The sequence below is a fragment of the Ostrinia furnacalis genome, unplaced genomic scaffold (genome assembly GCF_004193835.3).
Source record: "Ostrinia furnacalis isolate ACB-3 unplaced genomic scaffold, ASM419383v2 OfSCF4131, whole genome shotgun sequence".
Lineage (NCBI taxonomy): Eukaryota > Metazoa > Arthropoda > Insecta > Lepidoptera > Crambidae > Ostrinia > Ostrinia furnacalis.
The window spans coordinates 449-17,487 of record NW_021134370.1 but is presented as its reverse complement, the minus strand read 5'-3'; the positions used below and the strand labels follow the sequence as shown (position 1 = coordinate 17,487).

Below are 17,039 nucleotides of genomic sequence, written 5' to 3'. Positions count from 1 at the left end.
TTATTTATTAGGACGAATTAATATTGATGTAGGTATACCATGATTGATACTTTTGGAGTCGGTGCAGGCAAACTTTACATGTTTCATAATCTTGGCACCGACTCCAGAAGTATCAATCATGGTATACCTACATAAATATTAATTCGTCCTAATAAATAAGTAGGTAATTAGTAATTATTTTTCTACTTTTTAGTGTACCTAGGTTTTTTGGAGTCGGTTTTATTTTTTTTTTATAAAATTTTACTGATTTTTCATTAAGGTACTTTATGCTTTGAATTTATGAATGGGCAATCCAAAGCTCACCTTGCACTGCCGCAGGATGTTGTGTCGGTCGGAGCGCTTGCTCTCGATGCGCGCCTCAGTGGCGGCGATCTGCTTCTGAATACCGGCCACTTCCTTTTGCAGCGTCTGCACCTCTTTACGCGCCTGCGGAAAACATTCGCTTATGTTGGTAAATGAGACCGCAACCATTTAATAATTTATGTTGGGAAAATAAAATAAATACGTTTGTTAATAAAATAATATTTCCGAATTTCATTGGTATTCCCCGAAATATCAACAGCTTATAGAAACACGATTTACGGTTCGAAATAACAATCACAATTTTGTCGTTTATGTGTCGCGCGACCCATGACAGTCCGAGCGACCTGTCATTGGCCTATGCACGCGTTGGAGTGGTTGAAGCATAACGGTTAAAATTGAAGACGCAAAAAACAAAATGAGAGTCCAGTCCTAATGTAGCCACTTGTCCCCACCGATGCGGTCGATGACGTCAAATAACGCTGTCACCTTTCAGCTTTACATTAGTTGATGTTTTGTCCAATGCGCTCTAGATGGCGTTAACACAATATGGAAGAAAATCGTGAGATCGGCAGCGATCAACTACTAAAAATATTTTTTCCTAAACCAATAAAATCACGCTTGACAAAAAATGAGTTATAAAAAAGCTGCAAACAGTAAAAAGGTCATCATTTCAGCCACAGGACGTCCACCGCTGAACATAGGCCTCCCCCAATGACTTTCACATCGCACGGTTGGTAGCGGCCTGCATCCAGCGCCTTCCTGCTACCTTTATCAGGTCAAAGTCAAAGTCAAAGTCAAAATTTCTTTATTTGTTTAGACTAATAAATAGTTCTTACAAATCGTCATTTTGCTCTTAAGGAGCCTCTACACGTCTCATAATCTTTTTACCCTACCAGCGCTTCGAGACCAACATTTGGCAAGGGTCGTCGGTCCACCTTGTGGGTGGACGTCCCACGCTGCGTTTTCCGGTACGTGGCCAGTTCTGCGTACGCAGTGGAAGTGGCAGTGGGCACAGCCCTGCGCATTGCCACTTCAGCTTGCTGATCCGTCGGGCTATGTCAGCGACTTTAAAATCAAAATCAAAATTATCTTTATTTGTTTAGACTAATTAAATTAGTTCTTGCAAATCGTCAAATGCTCTTAAGGAGCCTATACATGTCTCATTCTTTTTTTGCCCTACCAGCGCTTCGAGACAAACATTTGGCAAGTGCTGAGAAGAAGCGCCGCAACAAACTCAGTCACCACTGTCTGCCGGTTGAAAAATATAAAAAAGTAGGAAGTTACATTAAGTTACATTTAGTTCGTAAAAATGTCACTTCTGGTCTTCTCACCAGTTTTTACATTTCAGGGGCCGTTTCAGGGGCCTCAAACTACCGCCCGCTTGCATCCAGCGATCGTACCTTCTCGAGCGCGTCGTCGGCGGCCTGCGAGCGCGCGCGCGCGGCGGCGCGGTCGGCCTTCAGCGCGTCGGCGCGCTTGAGCTCGCGGTCGATGTCCTGGCGCTGCTTGGCCTCCGCCTGGCGTCCGGCTTCCAGCTCGTCCTCGCCGTCCTGCACCGTGCGCTCCCAGCGAGTCACGTTCTCTGCCGAGGACAGTTGCGTTTGAGACGGAGTATTAAATCAGCGAAGAAAAAAAACAAGAAGTTTTCGACATCGCGTCGCGCTCGTTGCTGTACACCGCGTAACTTATGGCAGGGATAATGGAGAAGTTTCGTGATGTTGAAAACATAATTCACTGAATGCGATTAAAAACCAAAACTAAAAAGACGGTGAAGTTTTTTTATAAATCCATCAAGAAATGGCTGAGAAATTAATTATTTAATGGCCTGTAGAATAAATACAAATCATGTTTTATCAATCAAAAATAGTGCAAAAGGTAGAATAGCTTCTTAGGTTTAAAGAACAGTCTTTAGTTAAGTAAGTTTAATATAAATATTAAGAGATTTTCAACATATTATAAGAGGAGGCGCGCGCGCTCGCCACCCATCGCGAACTCTGCGCAGATGACGGGTACACGGTTGCACGTCACTTTTTCATACTAGGGGTTAAATTACCTACATATTTTCGCGTGAAACTCAAACATAGGCGGTGCCGTGACGTCACGCAATCCGTTCTTAATCACAATGCTTTGTTTTTTTTGTAATCCGAATGAGTGGTGCCGATAAAATGGCGCAAAATATTTGTTATGCGAAACTTTGGGGCCTTGTGATTTCTTTACTTGTAGATATATTTTCATGATTCTTTCACAATGATTATTACTTTTACTTATATTTTAAAACTTTATTAAAAGAAAAACAAAAAAAAATAGTATCTCGATTTGATAATTGGAGGTTTAATGAAAGCTGTTTTTTTCTGGTAATTGTTATGATAGGGCAATGGTAATCGTACTGCTCCATAATGGCTCACGCCCCATATACGTCAGCAGGCGTGTACTCACTCTGCGTGTCGCGCGAGCGCTCGAACTCGAGGTTGGAGGCGATGCGGTCGATGTGCGCCTCGAACTCCATGCGGCTCCTGCAGCTACGTCAGCAGGCGGGTACTCACTCTGCGTGTCGCGCGAGCGCTCGAACTCGAGGTTGGAGGCGATGCGGTCGATGTGCGCCTCGAACTCCATGCGGCTCCTGCAGCTACGTCAGCAGGCGGGTACTCACTCTGCGTGTCGCGCGAGCGCTCGAACTCGAGGTTGGAGGCGATGCGGTCGATGTGCGCCTCGAACTCCATGCGGCTCCTGCAGCTACGTCAGCAGGCGGGTACTCACTCTGCGTGTCGCGCGAGCGCTCGAACTCGAGGTTGGAGGCGATGCGGTCGATGTGCGCCTCGAACTCCATGCGGCTCCTGCAGCTACGTCAGCAGGCGGGTACTCACTCTGCGTGTCGCGCGAGCGCTCGAACTCGAGGTTGGAGGCGATGCGGTCGATGTGCGCCTCGAACTCCATGCGGCTCCTGCAGCTACGTCAGCAGGCGGGTACTCACTCTGCGTGTCGCGCGAGCGCTCGAACTCGAGGTTGGAGGCGATGCGGTCGATGTGCGCCTCGAACTCCATGCGGCTCCTGCAGCTACGTCAGCAGGCGGGTACTCACTCTGCGTGTCGCGCGAGCGCTCGAACTCGAGGTTGGAGGCGATGCGGTCGATGTGCGCCTCGAACTCCATGCGGCTCCTGCAGCTACGTCAGCAGGCGGGTACTCACTCTGCGTGTCGCGCGAGCGCTCGAACTCGAGGTTGGAGGCGATGCGGTCGATGTGCGCCTCGAACTCCATGCGGCTCCTGCAGCTACGTCAGCAGGCGGGTACTCACTCTGCGTGTCGCGCGAGCGCTCGAACTCGAGGTTGGAGGCGATGCGGTCGATGTGCGCCTCGAACTCCATGCGGCTCCTGCAGCTACGTCAGCAGGCGGGTACTCACTCTGCGTGTCGCGCGAGCGCTCGAACTCGAGGTTGGAGGCGATGCGGTCGATGTGCGCCTCGAACTCCATGCGGCGCTTGGCGCGCTCCTGCTGCGCGCGCAGCTCGCGCTCCTCGTACTGCCTGCGGGTTGAAGGACCTTGTTAGGCTAAGAACTCATGGCGCGATTTTCACCCGCGCCCGCGGCGGTTGCGGTCACGCAGTTTCTGTAGAATTCAGATACTTATGTAATGCACAACTCACGACGCGGTTTTGAACCGCAGCAGGCGCGGTTGTAATCGGGTCCCATTCGGCGGTTACGCCCGCGCTAAAACCGCCCGATACCTATCGGCGGGCGATCATTTTGTACCAGTAACTTAGCACGCGGCGCGATTTAAAATCGCGCCGTGAGTTCTTAGAATAACCTCGCGCAAATAACCGCTCCCGTGAGTTTTGAAATAAAACCGCAATTCCACAACCACCGCGGGCGCGGGTGTAAATCGCGCCGTGAGTTCTTAGCCTTAGGCCGAATTCGCATTACGGCTAAACCGCCGCGCTTTTTAACCGCATGATTTTATAACCAAATAAAACTAAATTTAAAGCAAGTGTCCGCACTGCGGTTTTTTCCCGCGACTGATTTTACGTACGTCTCGCGGTTTAGCGGTTACCCGTGCGCGGGAAAAAACCGTAGGGCGGACGTAGCATTACTGCTACGCGTCGTGACGTCACAGTTTATTAAAATGGGTCCACGAATGCGCGTGCATAAAAATAGGTCTGCCGAGGCGACTACTGATGTTTCATGGCTGTGCACAGATTAATAACTTGCACGTGGGCCAAACACAACGCTTATTAGGCAACGCCTAAAGTCGTACGCATGATTCATCTATAACAGCAACTGCATAATGTGCCCCCCCAACGTATGACTGTGATATTGCAATATCTTATTATTACACACTAAAACCCTGGCTTTCTTAAATAAATATCTGTAACCGTTATTTGGTGACTCGTACCGGAAAGCGCACCGTAGGACGTCCACTCACACATCCACAAGGTGGACCGACGGCATCATAAAGGTAGCGGGAAGACGCTGGATGCAGGCCGCCACCAACCGGCCATCGTGAAAATCATTGGGGGAGGCCTATGTCACAGAATAAGTAATAGTACAGGTACAGAAGGATTACTCCGCAAGACGATTTAAATAAATGCGAGTCTTGCTACGACGCGATACAGTGGAATTCAGCTCGCATAGCACTACGTACCTACAATTTTATTCACCTACAAGTTTTGTCTCTTTCTATCGCGTGCCTCTGAACTCTTCTTACGCTGTTAGGGTTGCTGTCTAGTAGTGTCCAGTAAAAAAATAATTAATCTACTTATTTGTAATGAGGTACGTATGTAGGTAAGTACGCATTCATTATGGAAAACCTTGGGAGAGGCCTTTGTCCAGCTGTGGACGTCATTTATTTTGGCTGAAACGAACGAACGGTTTTGTCTCTTTCTATCGCGTGCCTCTGAACTCTTCTTACGCTGTTAGGGTTGCTGTCTAGTAGTGTCCAGTAAAAAAATAATTAATCTACTTATTTGTAATGAGGTACGTATGTAGGTAAGTACGCATTCATTATGGAAAACCTTGGGAGAGGCCTTTGTCCAGCTGTGGACGTCATTTATTTTGGCTGAAACGAACGAACGCATTCTGAGCAATAGTCATGGTAGGTTAGGTTCCTATACTATCCTAAGAATTATTGATTACCTACATGGTCAACATACCTTTCAGCATCTTTGGGAAGCGAAAAAAAAGATAAATCCGGTAGATTTCTTTTCGAATTTAAACACCCGAACGCCGCACAATAATATTTCTTTCTCTTATGTCCATTTCTAAATAATACTTCGATCATAGAATTAGGTACTACAACGCACGCCAGCGACCTGACGGGCGCGCGCGTGACACTCGACTGATATAATACCCGCCGGCGGGGCGCTTCGCTGTAGGTAATTATCGGATGTACCGCGCGGAGTGAGCCAGGCCTGCCTATGTTCAGCAGTGGACGTCCTATGTCTGAAAATGATGATGATGATGAATTTGGTGAGTGGTACCGGATGTTGGCGACGCCGATGTCCCTGCAGAAGCCGCGGAAGACGACGTCCTCGACGTTGTTCATGTTCTCCTTGACCTGCTGGATCTTGGCGTCGCGCTCCAGGATCGTGTGCTCGATGCTCTCGATTTGCGGCTGCAATTCATTTATTTATTTATGTTAAAATGTATGAACTGTATTATGTATGTGACTTTGTTGGTGTACCTAATAAATAAATAAATAAATTTAAATTTTGCAAGTGAGCTTACAGATTAATCCGAAGCGAATTGATTCTACTGAAAATCACAAAAGGAAATGTAATCTGTTGACATTACAGCCACGATAGGCGGATAGGAACGTGACCGCGCGGGTTCGAATCCCACCGCGCCGCTCGACTATTGTGGTGAGCCCACTAGGAACACAAACATTTTACTAATAATCTTTAATAAGAAAAATGTGCTGTAACTGTATAATTTACGTAACTTTTCCGATTCTTCGATTTCCTTTTTTTGACCAGCAGACAAAGCAATATGTTTACCGAATAAATTGTTACTAATTTTATTTGAAGGTGTATGCGTAAACGGTGTAGGTATTTGCATAAATAAAATATTTGTATTTAAAATACTTTGTTGGCAATATTCAATTTCAGATAGAAATTGTTGAATTTCGAAGTGTTTCAGTGAAAGCAACATTGTATGTGTTTACAAAGGAATACAATAAATAAAATAGAATCAGGGTTCTATGTTGTGAAAATTGGAAAACAAAGCATTTTCGATAAAAATGTTCAGTTACTTACACCAAAATTATCCATTTTCCTTTCAAGCTCTGCAAGCTCCGCGTCGAGAGCTTTTATTTGTTTCAACTGTAACAAACACGCAATTTCGTTAAATTTTTGAATGATAAATCAGTGGAATAAAAAGAGGAAAGAAATAAAATAATTATTGTTGATATATTGCTACCATGTACCTTAATTTTGAGTTTCCGATGACCATGGCGCTTGCAACAGTGCCGAAATATCGGAAACTCAAAATTTAAGGTACATGGTAGCAATCCCGAATTAGTGACCAATAATATATTGTTAACCGGTAAGGAAAGGATTAATTAAGTTACCGTGGTGTCGCGGTCGGTGATGGCGTACTTGAGACGCGACTCGAGACCGCGGATCTGCGAGTCTACCGTCGTCAGCTCCGACTCCTTACGCGATTTCTTCATCGACTCGCGAAGTTCTTCTGTCAGTTTTTCCTGCGAAAAGATAATATCAAAATTTATTTATTTGTATAGACTAATAAATAGTACTTACAAATCGTCAAATATTTTGCCGCAACAAACGCCGAAAAGTTTTAGAAATTAAAGCATTTCTTTATCATCATCATCATCATTTCAGCCACAGAACGTCCACCGCTGAACATAGGCCTCCCCCAATGACTTCCACATCGCACAGTTGGTAGCGGCCTGCATCCAGCGCCTTCCTGCTATCTTTATCAGGTCGTCGGTCCACCTTGTGGGTGGACGTCTCACGCTGCGATTTCTGGTACGTGGCCTCCGCTCCATCGGACTCCACCTTGCTGCCCCATCGGCCGTCAGTTCTGCGTACTATGTGCCCTGCCCATTGCCACTTTATTTACTGATGCCATGGATTAGCATTTCTTTATGCCACACAAAAAATTAAGCAAAAGTTAGACATACCTTCTTGGCCTTCAACTGTGAAAGGTGCTTCTCGTCCCAGCGCTTGGCTTTGCGCGCCAAGTCCAAGGAGCCACCCGAGATGATGCCGGACTTCTGGTAGAACGTGCCGTCCAGAGCTAGCGCCTATAACACACATTTTACTCATTTTCAGAAACAGATTTTCACATATTGATACTGTTTTGTGAAAAATCTAAAAAAATAAAATAACGGTATTTTTATAGCCAGTGAGCTGCTGTAATAGTGACATTGGACGTAATGTCAATGTCACACTAGAAACGTGAGAGGACGGACGCGCGGACGACTCTGCGCGCTTTTGTACTAAGTGATGAATTGTAATTAAAATGAGGCAATATAATGTGAAGGTTAAGTACCCAGTGTTTAATTTATGAGAATAGATTTACCGGCCTCTAATAATAACTAACAGAGAATGAGTGTAAGGTTTACACATTACTATTCCGGCTGTAGTGGCCTTGCAGCTACCGAGTACGGTACCGACCGGATTTTACTGTACGGTACGGGAGGTTCCTGTACTATACGGGAGGGCACTGTACTGCACGGGTGAGTACTGAACTATAAGAGACGGTACTAACGGCACACTGGTGTACGGTACGGTACTGTAATGTAAGTACAGTAACTGCACGGGAGAGTACTGAACTATACGAAATGGTATTATAGTGCAGTGTTCCGCAAAGGGTGTACAGCGGCACACTAGTGTACCGTGGTCATTAGTTGGTGTGCCTCGGAAAAATAAGGTTATCTTATAAACTTATTTTTAGTAAGTAAGTAAGGGTAATGCCCGTGTTCACCATCAATCCCTAATTTTTAAGTGACCCCTATGAGAACAAAATTCCTGTCGTGTTACCATAGGGGTTACTTAAAAAGTAGGGATTGATGGTGAAAACGGACATAAGACTGATAAAGGTAATTACTTAAAATTGATTTTTCATGTGTGGTATACAAAAAGTTTCGTTTTCCAAGATGTACCAGTTTCCAAGATGTACAAGATGTACACAAAAAGTTTGCGGAACACTGCTATAGTGTACAGAGGGCTTAGTGTGAGTTTACATCAAACGTCCTCACTAGTGAGCGAGCGCATAAAAAAAGTCATTAAATGTATGACGGATTGCACAGCGCCCCTAGCGGAAATTTTTCAAGAACTAAAATTTAAATAACTATAGTTTTTTTTAACGCGCTCACGAGTGGGGACGATTAATGTAAACTCATACTCAGCCCACAACACAATACGGTACATACGTCGTATCGCGAGTTCTTGATGCGGTCGAGGTCGTAGGCCACGCGCGAGGCGTCCTCGGGCGTCTCGCAGACCAGCGCGTTGTTGGTCACGAACAGCACGGCGCGGTGGATGGCGGGCGGCTCAAAGCGCAGCACGTCGAACAGCAGCTTTACGTTCTTCGGCTCTTTGATGTCCCTGGAGACGAGAGAACGTCAATATCAGAGTAAATACAATAGAAAGAAAGAAAGAAAGATACATTTATTACAATGGACATCACACAAATACAGGCAATCACATAGACATGACAGTGGCACATAATAATAAAAGAAGAAAAAATAAAAACAAGAGTAAACTGAGCAGTGCCACCCATTCACCAACAAGATGCCCACTGCAACGGGACCCCACTCAGCATATGCCGTTGCCCACGGTGACGAAGGCCACGGCGCTGGTTTTCAGTGAAATGAGTAGGTCATCTTCATAGAAACGCACGGCCATGGTTTGTATGTGAGCGCGCCAACACGTATGCGGCGCGCACACATACAAACCGCGCTCGGTGCGTTTCTATGAAGATGACCTACTCATTTGTATTTACTCTCTCAATATACCCTACGGTTTATATTCGTTCGTTCGTTTCAGTCAATGACGTCAACTGCTGGACAAATGCCTCCCCCAAGGTTTTGTACAATGAACGGTCCTGCGCTGCCCGCATCCAGGTTCTTCCCGCGACCTTTACCAGGTCGTTGATCCACCTAGTAGGAGGTCTGCCCACGCTACGACTTCCAGCCCGTGGTCGCCGCTCGAGCTTATATTACCTAACCACAAAAGGAGATGTAGAAGAGATCTGGCTCGAAGGACCTATTCTAATTTGTTACGCTACATTCAAATAAAAATCTTTAAATACGTGGTGCGAAGAGCTGGTTTTTTCATTAGGGGGCGTCCATAAATTACGTGAGACAATTTTGGCCATTTTTCAACCCCCCCGCCCCCCTTGGTGAGATTTGGTGAGATTTTGCCTGACCCCCTCCCCCACCCCCCTAATCTCACGTGATATTTAATAAAATGCCTATTTTGCAATGTCTATGCTTCGAGTCTATTAGATTTATATGAAAAAATCAGTAACTCAGTGTCGTGCCACGCGCAGTGCAGGGTTCCGTAGCTTCCCGTCGTTTAGTAAGACAAGCAATTGCTTCAACCTAGGACCAGTTTTTTGATTCATAGTTAAAATAACTAATTGTTAAATTTTGCTACTAATGGTTAAATATTAATAAAATGTAAACTAATACTTAAAAAATGTACTAAAAGTCAAGTTAATCATTGTTATAAAAACATTTTTTTCTGTTATTTAACCACTTGTCATTAGACATCTGTCAAATTTGACTATTGGTTACTTTAACTACGAATACATAATATTTTCATACGTATGTAATGTCATTTTTTAGGGTTCCGTAGTCCTCGGCAGGAAGGTCTCGGGCTCCAGCATTCGCTCCTTGAGGACCTGGATGCAGCGCCGTCTCACCTGAGCCTCTCCCGCAGCGGCTTGGCCTGGATGTAGTCCAGCGGCAGGAAGGTCTCGGGCTCCAGCATTCGCTCCTTGAGGACCTGGATGCAGCGCCGTCTCACCTGAGCCTCTCCCGCAGCGGCTTGGCCTGGATGTAGTCCAGCGGCAGGAAGGTCTCGGGCTCCAGCATCCGCTCCTTGAGGACCTGGATGCAACGACGCGCCGTCTTCTCGGTGTCCACCACGATGGCCTCCATGTACTTGCCCAGCACTTTGGTGATGGCCACGTTGTAACGCTTGTGCGTCGGCTGGCACATGTTGATCATGCGGTCGTACTGCGGGCAAGGAGGGAATGAGAATGACTGACAGTTAACAACTAAGAAATATTACAAAATTACTGTTTTTACTATTTTATTATTACTAAAAATGTCTGAGATAAGAGAGGTCAAAACGACCGGGCGCAATCTGGCCGAGTGATGTCACAATAAGCCACGCTCAGTGGGGCGTGACCTACGTCANTATAGAAACAAATACGCGTGTGCTCACAGGCGCGTGGCGGTTCTGACTGATTTGCAACTTGAAGTTGTCGCGCGCTGTAGGTAATTATCTCGGCCGGCATAGGCGAGTGACGGAGGCCTGGTCATAGTAAGGCTTGTTTTAAACACGCGCGACAGCCGGGTGGTTTCTGGGTTTTCTTTGGCGAGGCCCTGAAGCGGTAACCGTGCCCTAAGGCCGAGTGACCGCGCGATTGTGGTTGTGTGAACTAGGCCTAATGCCCGGTTCCCACTACCACGGTAATACTATCATACAGAATTGTAACTTCATATAAACGGACGAAACACGAGCTTTCCTTCGAAATTCAAATCTCGGTATGCGCTCGACATGCAAAAGTCGGGGGTCTCGCGAATGTGGCACAGTAATAAACGGACGATGTGTTGTTTTTGAAACAGTTAGCGCTCTTTTTTTTTTATAAAAATAATTACAACTACATACCTATTTATACAGGGTGCTAGGTAAATAGGTTTGTAAGCTGACACTAGCCCAGGTTAACATATTATGCATATAAATGGTATGGTGAAGTCAGTGATACCATTATTTTATTTTTTTAAATTTTCATACAAAATAAAATTTATAAAATTAGATTTGTATGAAAATTAAAATTATTAAAATGATTGTATCAATTTTCTGACTTTATTATACCATTTATATGCACATGTTAACATGAGCTAGTGTCGGCTTATAAACCCATTTACCGAACACCCTGTATAATAATAAAGCATTTTGTACACCTCAGTCAAGGCGCATTCAATTTACGATCGCAAATTAAATTTTTAATTAAATCTGCTAATCACAAAATAACATGCATTTTATCCTATTTCATTCACTAAGCTATTATATTTGTCAAAATAAAATAAAAAATTACATTCACAAAACTAGATAGAAATTTTAAGTAGGCAGATGTAATGAAAATAGGGCCTGCAGGTGGGCAGCCCTATCGCATGTTGTCATTCCGTGACGTACCGCGCGGCTGTTGACATTTATTTCAAAAATATGGCCGAGTTGGAATACTGTATAGATAGTATTACCGTGCCACTACGCCAGAGCGGCAAATCTGCCGGACCAGTAAAACTCCCGGAAGAGCTAGATGCTGTACAATTTATATGAAGCTATTCACATTATCCCGGAACCGGCATTGTTACCGAGTGTTTTGTTACCGGACCGGCGCATTGTGAACGAGTTTGTCCCTTATCGGTCCTTAGCGTCATTCGGCTTGTATTTTTTGATAAAAGTAGACTCGTTAACTGTCCCATTTATTCTTGCGGGATCCGGTGTAGTTAGTTAGTTAGTTTTGCAGGGCAATCGAATACCGCACTTAGCCTCATGATAGGGCCATTGTGCGCGATTTGTGGTTTATCTTCCTACTCCAACCACCCCAGATCCCCCCAGAAGGCGAGCAGCCCGTCCAGGCTGCTGCAAGCTTCCTGTAGCGACGACGGTGATCGAAGAAATTGAGCCCGTTGTTCTTCCACGCTACTGCACTCCATGAGCACATGCTGCGGTGTTTCCTCTGCCTCCATGCACCCCCTGCACAGTGGGCTGTCTGTGACACCTATGTTGTATAGGTGCTTGTTTAGCATACAGTGTCCTGTTATGACACTTAAAACCTTGCGGATGCTGTCCCTGTTTAGTCTGATGAGGCTGCGGGAGAACTTTTTCGATACGTCCGGAACCGCATCTTTTGTTTGCCTGCATCCTTCGCTATTTTTCCATTCTGTGTGGTGTTTTTCTTCTGTTTTGGAACGCAGCCAGTTCCTGATCTGTGCTTGTGGTATCGGCAGTATTGGTTCCGGGCCAAATACTGTTGTGTCCGAACCTCTTTTTGCCAGTTCATCCGCTGCGTCGTTGCCTAAAGAGTTACTGTGCCCTTTGATCCATTGTAGGGTAACTCCATTTACAGCTGCAATGTCTTGGAGCGCTTCATGGCATTCCAATATAAGGGCCGTTGTTATTGTGTTGCTTTGTAGCGCTTGCAGTACGGATGCACTATCCGAGATAATTCTTATATTTAGACCTCGGATGTCTCTGGCTGTTACCGCCTGTGCTGCTTTGGTAATTCCAATGCATTCTGCTTGGAAAATTGTATTGTGTTTATCTAAAGTTGTTGATATTCTTATATTAAGATCATTCGAGAAGACACCAGCTCCTGTACCCGTTTGAGTTTTGGAGCCGTCCGTGTATATCCTAACTTCATTGATTCCAGAGTAATCTCGCGTCTCCGCTGTAAGTTGGATATCATATCTTCGGTCGAAAATGTGTTCACAGGGGATCCGGTGTAATGTGGACACTCTGCCCGTCTGGTAAATCTGCTGATCCGGCATAGTGGAAACGCGGCCTAAGGGTTTTGGCACTGTTAACTACAAGAAATAAATATCTACCGTAGGTTTGATGATTTGCAGTTTTTCCAATATTTCCAAAATTTACGTTGCTTGGCCGGCCGGCTGTTAAGTTGGAAGAGAATAAAGACACTTAGGCCGGCAATACACGGACCGCTTGAAGCAGTCAGGGTCGGCAGCTTCAAGCTGCGACTGCACAGTAAACTGCAGAGTTCTATGGACGCACATACACGAACCGCTCGAGCAGTTGCAACTGATTCGGGCGGTCGACAGCACGGTGAATTTTCATGGTGCGGTCAAACAGTCGCCAGCCATACACTGATTGCTCGAGCTGTCGACAGCTCTCGCGCAGTTACCTCCGCCCACTTTCTTCATTCCACGGCGCGCGCTTGTCNTCTGCCCGTCTGGTAAATCTGCTGATCCGGCATAGTGGAAACGCGGCCTAAGGGTTTTGGCACTGTTAACTACAAGAAATAAATATCTACCGTAGGTTTGATGATTTGCAGTTTTTCCAATATTTCCAAAATTTACGTTGCTTGGCCGGCCGGCTGTTAAGTTGGAAGAGAATAAAGACACTTAGGCCGGCAATACACGGACCGCTTGAAGCAGTCAGGGTCGGCAGCTTCAAGCTGCGACTGCACAGTAAACTGCAGAGTTCTATGGACGCACATACACGAACCGCTCGAGCAGTTGCAACTGATTCGGGCGGTCGACAGCACGGTGAATTTTCATGGTGCGGTCAAACAGTCGCCAGCCATACACTGATTGCTCGAGCTGTCGACAGCTCTCGCGCAGTTACCTCCGCCCACTTTCTTCATTCCACGGCGCGCGCTTGTCATTTGTTGAGCAGTTAATACCAACTGCTCGAGCAGTTAATACCAACTGCTCGAGCAGTTATCACTGGCAGCTTCAAGCTGTTGACTCTTGACTGCAAGAACCGTCCGTGTATGTTGATCACTGACTAACTGCTCGAGCTGTCCATGTATTGCCGGCCTTAGGAAAAAACCGAAGACTGCCGAGCGCGCCCGATCGTCCATCTTCAGCTGCCTTCACCGCTCTCCGTTCATGTACGGTGCCGCATGCGGCGTGCGGGAGATTTCTGGAACGCATGCCACAGGGCCCGCATTCGGGGAACCGTTTTCATTCGTCGATAGGGTCCAAATGGGGAGTCCGAGAGATTTCTAGAACGCGTGCCAGGGTATTTAAATGGCAATGCCAGATTTTGTATGGAAAGTGGCGTCTTTTTTTTTTCGCGCGGCCATCGACCAAACTTTGTTTTTTGATTACAAAATAGTGTAATAAACCAAACTTATTATTGCATGTATGTATACCTCTAAACTCAGTCTGAACTGAGTTAATGATTTTCATACTAGATTTGCTTTTTGTGCGTAAGTTTTGTAAGAAATTGGAACAAAATATTGCGCTATTTTTTTATTGCGCTGATTCTGCTCCATACTGATGTCTGGAGCCTTTAATGGATGGTATTGTTTGTTTACACATACAATGTCACTATTTTGTTGCAATTTCTTCTAACTTCTAATGCTCGTCACTCAGTTCAGACTAAGTTTAGAGGTATACATGTCATAGTAAGTTTGGTTTATTACACTATTTTGTAATAAAAAAACAAAGTTTGGTCGATGGCCGCGCGAAAAAAAAAGACGCCACCTTCCATACAAAATCTGGCATTGCCATTTAGGCGCGAACGGCACGTACCACGCCGGGTATGTCCCGCTTGAAGCTCTCGACGATCTCCTGCTTCTTGCGGCGGCGCGCCTCCTCGTGCTTGTCGACGCGCGCGTCGCCCAGCTGCCCCGCCACGTCTTCCAGCTGCGCCTGCAACTCGGCCGCGCGTCCGCGGCACTCGCCCACGTCGGCCTGCACAGATCACACTTCTCACTAGAGATGTAAATTGACTGAATATGACGGGTGAAAAACGGTCAATAAAAATAATAAGACGCCATAAAAGTTGACGTGCGCAGCGATGCGATATAGTAATTTTCAACACTACGTCTCACAACTACAACATCATCGACATCCAAAATATCCAATAAGTTCGCAACACGTCTTTGTTACTATTGGAATAAGGTTGTGTTGTCAACTAATTTACCATTTTGGGTGTCACGAACTATTTGATGCTGACTATAGCACAATATCTTATTCATAAATTCAAAGCACAGGTTAAGGAAATCCTTATGAAAAAAGGATACTACAAAGTAAACGATTATTTAAATGACAAGAGTGCGTGGAATTTACCTGCCTAGCTCGCACTTATTACGTGTCATGTAAGCTATAAATTACTGTATTGGATTGAAAAAGAGGCTAACAAAAGTGACTGAGTTTCTTCCGCCACTTCTCAGCACCAGCCCATATGTTGTCCCGAAGTGGTGGTAGGGCAAGCTATATTTGGGACGTGTATAAGTGCCCTGGAAAGGTCCTATGTACAGAATAAACTAATTCATTTCATTTCACCAGAACTAGCTGGTCATAGCGAAAGCATGGTACAGGCAGTCATAAGAGCAAAGCGACACCGCAAGACGGTTATTAGAACAAAACACCAACGCAAGACGGCCACGAGACCAAAGCGACACCGTCCAACGGGGTCGAGAAGTGGTATCGTACCTGTAGTTCGGCCCTCAATCGCCGCTGCTCTTCCAACGCTTGCTCCGAGCTCTTGATGTGCTCGTTTAGTTTTTCCACCCTCTTCATGGCTTCGTTACGTTCATGGCCCTGCAAAAAATGTGTAAATGTTACTATGATATATAAAAGTATGATGAGGGCTATTGTATTTGCCGGTTGGCGCCACTGCAATGTTCTGTAAGTGAGCGCCGAAGTGGTAGGAGAATTATCGTATCGAACTCGCTAGGATGGCGACATGACACTGTTGGTAGAGTGAGGTTGTCACCGGCACCGGTCAGTGGTGCCAAATAAATTATTTATCAGTTATAGGATTTTGCAACAAAAACATTTTTATAACGATAAACAGATATTTACCCTGCGCCCGAGCAGACGACGCCGCATCTCTTCAGTCTGCCCGCGACCATGACTCGTGCGACCGAGTTAAAACGTCGGGAGGGTAAATATCTGTTTACCGTTATAAGTATTTTTGTTGCAAAATCTCGAGAGTGATAAATAATTTATAGTAAAAATGCAATATAACAGTTAAAAGTGGTGCCAAATGTTTAGTATTATAAAATGACTAATAGCCGCCAACGACTTCGTACGCGAGGATCCCGTTTTATCCCCTTAGGGGTTCAATTTTGCAAAATTCCCGTCTTAGTAAGTCCCTATTTTCTAAAAGGAGCCCCCATGCAAAATTTGAGACTCCTAGCATTTGTAGTTTCTGAGATTTCGTGATGAACGAGTGAGTCAGTCAGTGAGAGTGACATAGGTATATTTTCATTATGAGTAGTTTAGAAACTTCGGAATGAGTTGCGTGGGCGCACCTTCTGTCGATGTTTGTTCTCGAACTCGCCCTTGCGGCGCAGCTCGTTGTCCAGGCGGTCCTGGTCGGCCTTCTGCTCGCGGTTCACGGAGTCCAGCTCCTGCAGGTAACGCGCCGCCTGCCGCGACGCCTCCATCTTCAGCTCCTCGTACTCGCGGATCTGCGATACATTATACAATAGAATCTTGATTATCTGGACTTCGATTCTTTACGGCTCTAATTACCGATTTTGATCCTGGACCCATCAATTCGGCACGGCGCCACCTGTGATACAGTTCAGCGCCGCCACCGTAACACGTTCAGACGTCGTCTTGGTTCATTGTTAAAAGAAATTGATTCACCCAATGATCTAAATGATGTATGTAGAACACTTTTTACAGTAAAAAGTTAATTATTGTTTGATTTTACTTTGAAATCGATTATCGGGATTTTCGATTATCCGGGATACCCCTGGTTTTAATTGATCCGGATAATCGGGATTCTACTGTACACTGTTATAGAGATAATATAAAGGTTGCGATGCGATATACAGGG

The 17,039-nt window shown here is 45.5% G+C and overlaps 1 protein-coding gene across 1 annotated transcript; it reads right to left on the bottom strand.

Annotated features, from left to right (window-relative positions):
* Positions 1–303: 303 nt before the first annotated feature.
* Positions 304–16,698, bottom strand: LOC114358888 (structural maintenance of chromosomes protein 1A-like; the record flags this gene model as incomplete). Its single annotated transcript, XM_028313049.1, has 12 exons — positions 304–426; positions 1,704–1,885; positions 3,703–3,824; positions 5,775–5,908; positions 6,549–6,614; positions 6,863–6,994; positions 7,439–7,561; positions 8,693–8,867; positions 10,293–10,504; positions 14,777–14,938; positions 15,683–15,790; positions 16,507–16,698. Coding segments are annotated over 12 exons (1,731 nt in total), but the record flags the coding sequence as incomplete, so codon positions are not given.
* Positions 16,699–17,039: the final 341 nt, after the last annotated feature.